General features: G+C 34.4%; 1 protein-coding gene across 8 annotated transcripts in view; it reads left to right on the top strand.

Moving 5' to 3' along the window:
* The window catches only part of rdgB (retinal degeneration B), a 1063172-nt gene that overhangs the window by 907149 nt on the left and 141341 nt on the right, over positions 1 to 14682 (top strand). For 7 of the 8 annotated variants that reach the window (XM_043425622.1, XM_043425620.1, XM_043425621.1 and 4 more), the window contains one exon: positions 427 to 882. The exons of the other annotated variant lie outside the window; for it this stretch is intronic. In XM_043425622.1, coding sequence (XP_043281557.1) covers positions 427 to 882 — 456 coding nt within the window. The remainder of the gene's footprint in view (positions 1 to 426; positions 883 to 14682) is intronic. 8 annotated transcript variants of the gene reach the window in all.

The raw sequence follows: 14682 nt of genomic DNA, 5'->3' as shown, positions 1-14682 counted from the left end.
CGAAAACAATTGGAAACGCTATCGCTCCGGTAAAGAGTCTCTGGCAGCAACTCGTCATATCTTATAAATGTACTTGTCTCAGAGTCGCTGCCGCGACTCTAGATTATTAAAAAAAAAAATTTGGACAATCTTCGAAAACAATTGGAAAAGCTACCGCTCCTGTAAAGACTCTCTGGCAGCGACTCGTCATAACATAAATGTACTTGTCTCACAATCAGAGTCGCTGCCACGACTCTATATTAAGTTTGGGAATGAAATCAACAACCTTGGAAGCCCTCAGAAAAAAAAATTTCATGTATTTCGGTAATTTATTGGCTCGTACCAGTTTTGGCACGAAAACAAAAAAGCTTTTCAGTCAACCAGTTAACATTGATCATAATGAAATTCGAATGTAGCAATAAAAATCAATATTGGTGTTCTTTTTAGACACTGGCAAGAACTCGGTTACCTAATAATCTACATAACAGCACGACCAGACATGCAACAACAGAAGGTTGTATCGTGGCTATCTCAACATAATTTTCCTCATGGTTTGGTTTCGTTTGCTGATGGTCTTTCGACTGATCCTCTTGGACATAAAGCAGCTTACCTCATCAATCTTATACAAGAACACGGGGTGATAATACATCAGGCGTATGGCAGTAGCAAGGACATAAGTGTTTATACAGCTATTAATCTAAAACCGAATCAAATAATAATAGTCGGTAAAGTTTCGAAAAAGCATCAGTCTCTTGCGACAATATTGTCTGAAGGCTACGCTGCCCATCTGAGTCAATTGCAGGCCCATGGGGGCTCCAGGTCTGCCAAGGGCAACGCCAGAATGGTCATACCGCGAGGACAATTTGGCCTACCTGGTCTCAATGTTTCACTACGTCGCAGAAGGTAATATATTTTTATTTTATATTATATTACTATTACAAGGGATAAATTTGTGAAAAGTACGAATATCGTTAATATTTTATTATTCATTAAAATCATTGTTATTATTTTATCGTCCTCGTAACATGATAATGATGGGAAACTAAAGACAAGTTCATTCATGCTCTTTGAACGGTCATCTTAGGGAAACTCGGCTTCAACTGCTATTTCCACAATAGTCCGTGTCAGAAATTCATTTAAAATAACTAATGGAAAAACGATCTAAGAAAAAAAAAACGTTAACAAAAACTGTCAAAAATCGAACTAATTATACACGTAAGAAAATTACTTACGTTGTGATTACTATGAAAAACCAAACGTCGCAGTAAAACTCTTCCTTCTAAATAACTCAAAACCTGCAATGAGATATTGCTAAATGAAAAAAAATTCATCTTATTTACGTGCAGCATTAAAATTTATTATATCAATTCGAGGCCAAGTATTTTCTAATGAATTGAAAAAAGTTACCACTTGAATTACGTGCAGCACTAAAATTTGTGATATCAATCGGTGGACAAGTATTTTATTAGTAACTCCAAAGATCAACATTATGGAATTGTTCTAAGAAGCTTTTAAATCCAAAAATATCACATGCAAGCTAATCATTTCTTGCTCTATGGTGGCAGAGACTTATAAGAAAATCGATTCTTTTCAGACTTTCAGGAGCTTCTGATATTATTCACAATATTCGACGTCGATTGGATCGATACAAATTATGTTTAAATATGAGTTAAAAGTACTTGTCCGGCCCATCACTTTCCATTAAACTTATTATATTTAAATAAAAATCAGGGCTTTTTTAGAACTGTTGGAGCACAAATATTCATGCAGAGCGAATTTAGAGAGTTATCTTCAAGTAATATTCCCTTAATAGCACTAATTGAATAAGAATGAAAACGAATTGTCCTGTACTATACAAGGGATGTTATTGTGCATCGATAAATAAAAAACATTTTGCACATTAAATATGTTCAAGTTTCCAAAAATAAGTCCCCAGTTTGTATTGGAATGACGGCAATTTTTACTTCTCACTTCTTCCAGCGAACGAATTTCATTCGGTATAACTAACCTATACTATTATTAAGAACATTAAACTAATAATAAATCGCATTTCAATACATTTTTAACCGGATTCTGCTGTACAATTTCGTTTTTTTATGATTGATTTTTATTTCAATAAATAGTGTTGGGCCGGACAAGTACTTTTAACTCATATTTAAACATAATTTGTAACGATCCAATCGACGTCGAATATTGTGAATAATATCAGAAGCTCCTGAAAGTCTGAAAAGAATCGATTTTCTTATAAGTCTCTGCCACCATAGAGCAAGAAATGATTAGCTTGCATGTGATATTTTTGGATTTAAAAGCTTCTTAGAACAATTCCATAATGTTGAACTTTGGAGTTACTAATAAAATACTTGTCTACCGATTGATATCACAAATTTTAGTGCTGCACGTAATTCAAGTGGTAACTTTTTTCAATTCATTAGAAAATACTTGGCCTCGAATCGATATAATAAATTTTAATGCTGCACGTAAATAAGATGAATTTTTTTCAATTGATTTAACTGTTCGAATCAAATAAGAAGAAAGAGGCATCGGTTTCTAAGTCTTTTTTAAGGATGGAATTATCAGCAAACACGACACCATCAATGTACTTGTCCCAACCTTTTTTTCCTTATGGGAAGTTTATGGTTTCCACGAAAAAGGACCTATTTTTCGTCAAAATTTTACTGAAAATATTTTGGCACAGGTTTGTTCTTGGACTTCGGTGATTTTTCTCCTTGTCTCCTAATATGTTTTGTCTATTAGGAACCCAAGAGCACGGCGGAAAGTGGGTTGGAGGCCGAGATATGATTTTCGGCTTAAAACGATGGTTTCCCCGAAAAAAGACCGATTTTTCGTCAAAATTATACTGGAAATATTTCGGCACTGGTTTGTTCTTGCACGTCGGTAATATTCCCCTTTATTTTCTAATATGTTTTGTGTATTAGAAACCCAAGAGTGTGAAGAAATGCGTTTCGTGGGCTGTAATATGATTTTCGGCTTATAACGTTGGTTTCCGTGAAAAAAGATCTATTTTTTGTCAAAATTGTACTGGAAATATTTCGTCACCGGTCTGTCCGTGGCCTTTGGCGATTTTTTCCAAGTCTTCATACCAAGAAAGAACTGACATAAAGATTTCCTTAATAGAACAGATTTTATTTATCCCTTTTCTTTAAAATTCAAATGAAAGATAGATCAAATTCAAGACACGAAAAATCCAACAGATTTGCCAACTTTAAATGTCGCTTTTGCATTCTGAATCTAGAGATTTCGTCTCATGCAAAACGTGCCCCCAATGAAACATATTTCCAAAGTTTGCAAGCGGCCGCTGAGGTTCAATTATCCACAGTTTGATAGTTGCTGAAAAAAAGTACCCGTAAACTTCTAACATTTATTATGCCAGAACTCAAAGCAGCAAAAAAAACTAAGCGAACTTTATTCAACAGAGTAACAGAATTCAAAGACGTTTAACGTACCTGCATTGGTTTTTAAGGAAAACCATTTCAGGACAATTTAGAAATGAAGTTAGAAATTCGAAAACTCAGAAAGGAATAGAAAAAGGAACATTGAAGTATTCAGAAAAGCTGAAGACTTTTGTAATGAATTTTCTAGATTACATGATACGGTTGGAGTAAATGATTTGAATGATTGGCACACATGCTGCAACACAGAAATATCAAAGTTTAGAAGTATTCGCTGTATATCAGTCATACAAACTTCAATACTATTTGAAAAGAAACACTTAAAAACTTGCCGAACCAAGTTCCATTACATATTACCATAATCAAAGATAAGGGGTGATCCGTTGCATATATATTTATCCACAGAAATTTCAGAGTTCGCAGGTATCTGCTGCGGTTCAATGTATCTGCGCAATGAGCTTCGAAGACAGCAATTTCAAATCTATCCATAAATGAGCAACTGAAGACTTTTATAATCAATTTTTTACTTCATATAAATGTTACAGTTAGAGTCAAAATGTAAAATGAATGGCACAGTATATAAATTTTATAGTTTGCAGATTTTCGCTGTATTTCAATGATCCGAATCTACAGCATTATAATGAAAAGTTGTCAAAAGTCATGATGTTGCATTAAAATGACATAGGGCACATTGCATTCAGAAATTCTGCAAGTTTCTGGGGACGTTGGTATGCATTATATTTGATCACATCCAAAACTGAGCAGCTGTAGACTTATCGGAATGAATTTTTTTTATAATAATTCCATATCTGTAGTTTGCAAAGTGGAAATACTCAACATACATGTCATTCCATAAGTTTTGTTATCAAAATTTGTGTTTGCACACCGCATTCCGAAGATACGACTTTACATATAATCAGCAAAAAAAGCATCCAAAGGCTTTCTGGAACAAGTTTCCAAATTTATCACTCGACAGACCTAATGGGAAAAGAATAACTACCCAGTATACCAAGACCAGAAATTTTTTTGAAAATCTGATTTACAAAATGTGCAATTCAAGATTATGGTTAGAAACCTCTCGAATCATGTTACCACAATCATCATGAAGAAGGAGTAGAAAATCATAGGACACATATTAGGGAACGAATTAATAATATGTATCGATCCTCTGCAAACTGATGGGGTGAAAACAAGGATCGGAGAGGGCAGAGCCAAACTGAATATCAAGCAAAATATGAGGATGTTTAAAAATAATGATGACACAAGAAATAAATTACAAAACATTTATTCAAGTAAAGTTTCTAACATCATTCTAACAGTTCCGTGTGTTTTTGTTCTATTTATTCGTATGTATAACCTATTTACACATGATATATAACCACGCCAGTGACGATATATTCGCACTGGACAATATTTCTCGTAATCTGGTTTAATTGAAGGATTATTTCAGTCAACACTTATTTCCAATCGAACGAAATAATGAAATCTTGAAAAGTTCCGTTGACATATGCATCGTCCATTTTTCAAGAGACTCGGTAGAGTCTTGGGACAAGTACATTGACAGCCCTGTCGTTGTTGCAGCCAATGAAGAGTGAGAGAATTTTTGGGCCAATGACATTCAAGAAAAAGAGCAAGGAAGTTTGGCGAAAAGCTAAGGAGCTCGAGAGCTCGAAAGTACTCGAAAGTCACCAGCTGAAGTTTCACGTCATGTTAACATTTGGGGTTATGATGTTATGAAGTGCGTGCGGGAAAATAAAAATAATTTTCACGTCATCTAATGAAGTGCATATTGATATTTATTTTGTTAAAACTTGTGGAATACTAAACCGGTATAAAAGCGGCCGCGTAAATGTAGACTATGATCTGTGTGTGAAAATAAAAAATATAAAAAAATGCGCGATGCATATGTCAACGAAACTTTTCAAGATTTCATTATTTCGTTCGATTGGAAATAAGTGTCAACTGAGATAATCTTTCAATTAAACCAGAGTGCGCGGAATATTGTGCAGTGTAAATATATCATCAGTTGCGTGATTATATATCATGTGTAATAATGTAGGTTATATATACCAGTGCCCTTTGATAGCTGTGTGGTAATAACGAACCGGCCGGGGTTTGATGTTGTGCGGGACAAATGTAACAAACGTTCGCATAGTTAGTGAATAATATAAATAAGGCAAATCAGTTTATCAAAAATAGGTCTGGAAGTAGTAAGGAAAAATGTTCGTCAACCTAAAACGTCAAATTTTCTTTTTGCGATATGAAATATTATGGGTGATAATTAATAAATCAAGAACACACGGAACTGTTAGTGTATAATGTGAGAAACTCCAATCGAATAAATGTTTTCTAATTTATTTCTTGTGTCAACATTATTTTTGAATATTCGCATATTTTTTTTCCTATTGAGTTTGGCTCTGCTCTTTCCGATCCTTGTATTGACTCCATCGGTTTGCAGCGGATCGATACATATTATTAATAGGTTGCTTAATATGTGTTCTATGATTTTGTACTATTTCTCCATGTTGATTGTGGTAACGTGATTCAAGAGGTTTCCAATTATGATCATCAATCGCACATTTTGTACATCAGATTCTCAAAACAGTTTCTGGTCTTGATATAAGTGTAGTTATTCTTTTTCCACCTGGTCTGTCGAGTAATAAATTTAGAAACTTGTTCCAAAAAGTCTTTGGATGCTTTTTTTGCTGATAATATGAAAAGTTGAATCTTCGGAATGCGGTAGGCAAACACAAATATTGACAACAATACTTATGAAATGACGTGTATGTTGAGTATTCCTATTCTGCAAACTGCAAATGTGGAATTATTGGTGAAAACATTCATTACGATAAGTGTACAGTTGCTCAGTTTTCGATGCGATTAAGTATAATACCTGCCAACATCATGGAAACCTACAGAATTTCTGAATGTTATGCGCGCTATGTCATTTTAATGTAACATCATGTCTTCTAACAACTTTCCACTGTAATACTATAGATTTGGATCATTGAAATACAGCAAAAATCTGCAAACTATAAAATTTATATACTGTGCCAATCATTTTATTTTTTGACTCGCACCATAACATAGATATCAAGTGCAAAATTCATTACAAAAGTCTTCAGTTGCTCATTTATGGATGGATTTGAAATTGTTGTCTTCCAAACTCATTGCGCAGATACATTGAATCGCAGCAGATACCTGCTAACTTGGAAATTTCTGTGGATAAGTATATGTGCTAAGTATCACCCCCTATCTTTGATTATGGTAATATGTAATGGAACTTTGTTCAGCAAGTTTTAAAGTATTTCTTTTCAAATAGTATTAAAGTTTGTATTACTGCGGTATGGAGCGAATACCTTCAAACTTTGATATTTTTGTGTCGCAGCATGTGTGCCAATTATTGAAATTTTTTACTCCAACCGTAACATGTAATTTCAAAAATTCATCACAAAAGTTTTCAGCTTTACTAATTATCTTAATTTTCCTTTTTCTAAATTTTATGCTAAATTTCTCAATTTCCTAATTTATTTCTAAATTATCCTGAAATGAAATTGTTTTCCTCCACAACCAATGCAGGTACCTTAAACGTCTTTGAATTCCGTTGCTCTGTTGAATCAAGTACGCTCAGTTTTTTTTACTTCTTTGATATCTGACATAATAAATGTTTCCAGGTGCCTTTTTTCTGCAACTATCAAACTGTAGATAATTGGATCTCCGCGGCCACTTGCAAACTTTGGAAATATATTTCATCGGGGGCATGTTTTGGATGACACGAAAATGTCCAGATTCAGAATACAAAAACGACATTTAAAAATGGCCAATTCTGTTGGATTCGTTGTGTCTTGAATTTGATCTATCTTTTCTCTTTTCCTTTCTTTTCACTAACGTTATAAGCCGGAAATCATATCTCAACCCGCAACAAGCATTGCTACATGCTCTTGAGTTTAAAATGGACAAAACATATTAGAAGTCAAGGAGAAAAATCACCAAAATCCAAGAACAAAACTCTATCGAAATATTTCCAGTACAATTTTGACGAAATTTAGGTCTTTTTTCGTGGAAACCAACGTTATAAGCCGAAAATCATATCACGACCTACAACCTGCTTTTCACCGTGCTCTTTGGTTCCTAATTGACAAAACATATTAGAATACAAGGAAAAAAATCGCCAAAGTCCAAGGAGAGACCTGTTACGAAATATTTTCAGTACAATTTGCATGAAAAATAGGTCTTTTTTCGTAGAAACCAACGTTATAAGCCGAAAATCATATCTCGGCTTCCACCCCGCTTTCCATCGTGCTCTTTGGTTCCTAATTGACAAAACATATTAAGGTACAATGAAAAAAATCGCCAAAGTCCAAGAACAAACCTGTGACGAAATATTTCCAGTTCAATTTTTACGAAAAATAAGTCTTTTTTAGTGGAACCCAACGTTATAAGCCGAAAATCATATCCCGGCCTCCAACCCGCTTTCGACCGTGCTCTTGTGTTCCTGATTGACAAAACATATTAGGGTCCAAGGAAAAAAATCGCCAAAGTCCAAGAACAAACCTGTGACGAAATATTTCCAGTTCAATTTTTACGAAAAATAGGTCTGTTTTCGTGGAAACCTACGCTATAAGCCGAAAATCATATACCGGCCTCCAACCCGCTTGCGGCCGTGCTCTTGGGTTCCTAATTTACAAAACATATTAGAGTATAAGGTAAAAAATCGCCAAAGTCCGAGGACAGACCTGTGACGAAATATGTCCAGTACAATTTTGACGAAAAATAGGTCTTTTATCGTGAAAACCAACGTTATAAGACGAAAATCAAAAATAATTCATAGAAATTTAAACTAAAATCCTATAGTCAACTGAACATAAATAAGGAACTTTTGAGAAAAAAGACGTGATATCAAACCATAAACTTCCCCTAGGAAAAAAAAGGTTGGGACAAGTACATTAATGGTCCCTCGTTTCCTGATAATTCCATCCATAAAAAAAACTTTAAAAATATTTTCTTTTTAAATTGTCAAAAAAAACGATTTTATAAAAAAAAATACAGAACAATTCGAAAAAAATTTCACAGATCTTGAAAAAACATTATCTGTAAAAAAAACTAATCCGTATCTATTTTTTAAAGTGTCAAAAGAATCAAATAACAAGTAAAAAATAAAAAACCGAAAAATCGCGCTTGAAATCATTTTGGAAACCGATGCCTCATTCTTCTTATTTGATTGGAACAGCTAAGTCAATTGAAAAAAATTCTATCTAATTTACGTGCAACACTAAAATTTATGATATCAATCGAAGGACAAGTAATTTATGAGTAACTCCAAATTTCAACATTATGGAATTGTTCTAAGAAGCTTTGAAATCCAAAAAAATCACATGCAAGCTAGTCATTTCTTACTCTATGGTGGCAAAGACTTATAAGAAAATCGATTTTTTTCAGACTTTCAGGAGCTACTGATATTATTCACAATATTCGACTTCGATTGCATCGATAGAAATTATGTATAAATATGAGTTAAAAGTACTTGTCCGGCCCATCACTTTCCATTAAACTTATTATATTTAAATAAAAATCAGGGCTTTTTTAGAACTGTTGGAGCACAAATATTCATGCAGAGCGAATTTAGTGAGTTATCTTCAAGTAATATTCCCTTAATTGCACTAATTGAATAAGAATGGAAACGAATTGTCCTGTACTATACAAGGGATGTTATTGTGCTTCGATAAATAAAAAACATTTTGCACATTAAATATGTTCAAGCTTCTAAAAATAACTCCCCAGTTGGTATTGGAATGACGGCAATTTTTACTTCTCACTTTTTCCAGCGAACGAATTTCATTCGGTATAACTAACCTATACTATTATTAAGAACATTAAACTAATAATAAATCGCATGTCAATAAATTTTTAATCGGGTTCTGCCGTACAATTTCGTTTTTTTATGATTGATTTTTTTTTGAATGAATAGTGATGGGCCGGACAAGTACTTTTAACTCATATTTAAACATAATTTGTATCGATCCAATCGACGTCGAATATTGTGAATAATATCAGAAGCTCCTGAAAGTCTGAACAGAATCCATTTTCTTATAAGTCTTTGCCACCATAGAGTAAGAAATGACTAGCTTGCATGTGATTTTTTTGGATTTAAAAGCTTCTTAGAACAATTCCATAATGTTGAAATTTGGAGTTACTCATAAATTACTTGTCCTTCGATTGATATCATAAATTTCAGTGCTGCACGTAACTCAAGTGGTAACTTTTTTCAATTCATTAGAAAATACTTGGCCTCGAATTGATATAATAAATTTTAATGCTGCACGTAAATTAGATGGAATTTTTTTCATTTGACTTAGCTGTTCCAATCAAATAAGAAGAATGAGGCATCGGTTTCCAAAATGATTTCAAGCGCGATTTTTCGGTTTTTTATTTTTTACTTGTTATTTGATTCTTTTGACACTTTACAAAATATATACAGACTAGTTTTTTTTTTAAATATAATGGTTTTTCAAGATTTGTGAATTTTTTTTCGAATTGTTCTGTATTTTTTTTTATAAAATTTTATATTCTTTTTCACACACACATCACAGACTACATTTACGCGGCCGCTTTGATACCGGTTTAATATATCACAAATTTTAACAAAATAAATAGTAATATGCACTTCTTTAGATGACGAAAATTATTTTTTTATTTATCCCGCACGCACTTCGTAATGTCGAAACTCTGTTCATGCGATCATTAACTGACACATGGTTTGTACATATATATGGGGCGTTCCATACCAATTCGACCAGGGTCTGACCCTTAACCTCTCAAATCTGGTCTCCGATTTTTTCTTTCATTACTCTCAGTCTATGAAGCAATTTGAATTTTTTTGAGATTTTTCAAAATAAATTTGAGCGCGTCATGAATTTTTGAATTTTTTTTTTGAACACATCGATGGCCGCAATCGAAAAATATGAAAAAATTCCCAAAAATACAGTGTCAGATATAAAAAATGTTGGTGTAAAATTCACAATGTCTGGGCTCTTGCTTCAACCCATTTTTTAGCTTTCTGAGCAAAAAACAAATGAAAAAACAAAGAAGCATAGATCTATTTACTGTAGTCATTTACTGTTGCTCGAAATATTGTATGCATAGTACCAAGTTTTGTAAAAAAAATTTCTCGGATTTTTCTGAAGTATATTTTGTAATTTTTTTCCTGTTTTTTTTTTTATCATCGTTGACAAAAACCCTAATTGAGGATTTGAAAATGGTGCGAACTGCACTAGCAATAAGCGTACGATGCCTAGTGAGGTTCAGTACACTCTAAACCACTATTGAACTACTACTGTAGACAGTAGCTTGAATATTCTCAATAATAGCGAGCGGTTTTTGGAAATTTTCAAGTAATAATCAATTTGCATGGTTTTATCTACGCTTCATTCCAGAAATTATAATAAAATCATCGTAGAAAATAGTATTTCGATCCCTGACAATCTGAAATGGGTCAATACATTTTTATATCACATGTGCTTTAAATGATTTTCAATATAATAAAAAGGTTCTGCAAACTTTCTTTATTTTTTCTTCTTTAATGTTGTGGATTTTGAAGTCTGGTGACGCAGAATAAAGTTTCGTTACCATACCGTCGGAAGTCGGTATAAAACAATGTTGTTTTTGTGTTTGAGGGGTGGATTTAGCATTATTGAATCTTTCTTTAAGCAGTTCTTTCGCCGAGTTGTAATCATCTAGACTAGAAAATTTCTTGATAATCGACGGCAACGTGGTAGGCGTCAATGCCCATTCGTACAGATCGTGAGGGCTAAGAATTTGACGATCGGCGGCTAGCTGTAAGCTCGCCCTTGCGGCTAATCTTTTCAACGTTCCACCGATTCCATCACAAGGTCCTTTCCCGTGTGCCGTAGCAAAAAAATGCCACTCAGCGGGAACTTTGAAGTCTACCTCATGATACCACAAGTTAGCGAAATTCTTCAAGTTTTTGAATTGTTGTGGGGCGCCATCCGAAAAGTAGAATATGCGGGATGGCATTCCTATTTCAGACGTAACAAAGTCAACGACTATTCGCGTGAAAACGTAGACAGCAATTGAATCATGATTGAGACAATCAGAGATAATAACAAGACTCTTGTGTGTTATTTCTCCATTATGCTTGTAATATACTACCACTGGATACACAGTAGCCTGATTATTGTTCCAATGGAACCCTGGAGCTGCGTTTTGAACAATGAACGCGTAGTTTTCCGCGAATTCACACATGACGATGCATTCCCCGTCGTTCAAGTTCTCTTTCAACGATTTCAGAAAGTCCGATTGTTGTTCAGCGATAAAATGATGCGGTAAAAGACTTTTTACCTGATCACAAAATTCTTCAATGAATTCATCTGCAGATTTAATGAACGTTTCCAGAGTCGCTCGAGGTTTCAAAACCCATTGCGAATACAAAATGTCGTCAACGTCGTTGTCGTCGAAGGTTTTCACCAACTGGTCTCTGAGCCGGTCTAGATTTGGGCAATCCTGACATTGTAACAAATAGCAAGAAGGTTTCGGAGTCAAGCATAACAACATTGGTATACAATCCTTGAATTTAGCCAGAGGTGTTGCTGAATCTTTGGTAAGAGCTTTTAAATTACACGCTGAAAAATGTACAAATGGAGGAACATAAATATGCGATTGCAAACAGGTTATGGGAATCTGAAAAACTGTCTTGACCAAGTGCAGAAAATCGTTTACCTAAAATTTTTAACTTTATGTTCTGGTGCGCTGGTCACACGCAGACTGTATGCGTCCCAACTCCTCCTTCCAAAACGCAGTGCTTGGGTCTCAACGTTGCGAACATGGAAAATCCAACGTATATGTTAGGGTTCTCCTCCTTAAAGTGTTGATATAATTCTTTCAAATTACCGAGCATTAACTTTTTCTGGTAACGGATTTTTTCGCCGTTGACATCGCGGACCGTTACAAAATCCTTCATGCCTGGCATCGTGACGCTTACTTGTTCATTTTCATAAAATGAAATTACTTTAATTTTAGTTTGCTCATTCAGAGGTCGTCCTGAAATAGAAATACATTATTGAATTCACTTCTTTGAAAACGTAAAATAGTTTCGCAATATTTATAATCAGCAAAGACTTTTCAACAATAGAATTCATCGTTTTTGACAATAGAATTCAATGTGGAGAGTTATTTGTGATTAAAGGAAATTAAATAAAATCAATACGAAGACCTTGTTTACCTTTGTTGAACTTACTCATCATTTTTTAAATTACCTATTTTCGAAACTGCGATGATTGAACGAATTATTCAGCAATTTTTATCGTGGACGATCATAAAAACATACCGCGAATCGATCAGTACAAGATTTTACATAATCTTCGGCTGAGAATTCATGTTCGGAGCCGCGAGCATGAATTCGTCAGTTGAGTTATACGGTTATAAGTTCGTTAAAAATGAGCAGCAATACACGAACAATAATCACAGCACTGCAAATCGCATTCAAATTTTTTTCGAGTCTAAGGGTTGAATCATATAATACATTGAACTCGCCAATTTTTGCATCAGGCTTTGCCAGGATACCTTTCTCTTGACATAATTTTCTCGCCTTCTTAACTGTGTACAAAGTTGCTCCAAATTCTTCCGAAACTTTGAAATTGCTCCACGTACTTGGTATCAGCGTCAATATTTGAATCCGTTCAACTTGAGAGGTAGCGGTAGATTTATATTTCTCTTTCAGCTGAGAAATGATTTCTGTGAATCCGATACTATCCTCGTGGATTTGTGCTTGAACTGGTAGACCCAAAGTATTCCGTATCGCATTCGTGGTATCTTCCAGTTTTTTCTCCACCCAAACTGAACGTTTTAATTTTTTTCGTGGGATCGGAGACACGTTCAATATTTCCAACGCATGGTTCACGACAGGCAGTGCAAATTCTGCAGAGTTAGAAGAAGCAGGCTCGGTGGACGTGAGTGAAAGTTGACTCAGTACTGATTCAACCGTACCCTGAGTTAGTGACAACACCGACGAGTTTTGACTTTTAAGTGATATCACCCACGATTCACGGCAATCATGTTCTTCATTGGGTAAAATGTCAGTGAGTACTGGTTCAACCGTATCGTAAGCAGGTGTGGGTGAAAACGAATGGACACTCTGCGCTGAAGTTCCTGGCAAATTGTGTAGATTGGTTAAAGGCGTAGTGACTTCTGATTCAATCTTGTCCTGATCCAGTATCGGAATCAAGAAATTTGTCCTCAGTATGGACGATTGTGACGGGTCTTGGCATCTGCGATTAGCATCAGATCCAATAGTCATATTCTCTAAAAGGCATTTGTTAAATAATTTAATATTTTAATAAATAGAAATATTTTTTCAACTAAATTAGTTAAAAGGAGTAATATCGACTATGCTTACCATTATCAACGATGGAAGTTTCGGTGTAAATTCTTCATTTTCGAATAGCAGTCCCGGCAAAAGTATTTGTTTTGAAATTTTTAAAACTTTTTCACCGTGGCACGCGTAGCGGTTCTCAACCCGTTTTTTCGAAAATGTTTTGGCAGACCGAAAGGGTTGCAACATCGATCGCCATGCCTCATCGTGGACCTTTTACGCTTATTTACGCACTTATTGTAAATGCAATTTGCACCATTTGCACCATGGAAAAAGAAAAATTCTAAAATGGCAAAATACACTTTAAAAAATCGAAGGAATGTTTTTTTAAATCTGGTGCTTGGATACAAAATTTCGAGCAACAGTGAATTAATACAGTTAATCGACCTCTGCTTCTAATTATTTTTGTTTTTATTTGCTCAAAAAACTAAAGAAATGAGTTAAAGCAAAATCCCAGACATTGTGAATTTTACACCAACATTTTTTATATCTGACACTGTATTTTTGGGAATTTTTTCATATTTTTCGATTGCGGCCATTGATGTGTTCAAAAAAAAATTCAAAAATTCATGACGCGCTCAAATTTATTTTGAAAAATCTCAAAAAAATTCTAATTGCTTCATAGACTGAGAGTAATGAAAGGAAAAATCGGAGACCAGATTTGAGAGGTTAAGGGTCAGACCCAGGTCGAATTGGTATGGAATGGCCCATATATATATCGATCGAATTTATGACTGCTGTTACCAGCTGTGCTGCGCCGTGTGCTGCGTTATGAAGTTGACGTTAGATTTCCAATCATCAACAACTAATTTTAACAACCAATCACAACGTCTAAAAATGGATGTCGTCAGATCCAACCAATCAGAAACTCGATAGCATCAAAGTGCCTTTAATGGTGTTATAATA

Source organism: Venturia canescens, chromosome 8, assembly GCF_019457755.1.
Source record: "Venturia canescens isolate UGA chromosome 8, ASM1945775v1, whole genome shotgun sequence".
Lineage (NCBI taxonomy): Eukaryota > Metazoa > Arthropoda > Insecta > Hymenoptera > Ichneumonidae > Venturia > Venturia canescens.
This window is presented reverse-complemented; position numbering and strand designations above follow the sequence as displayed.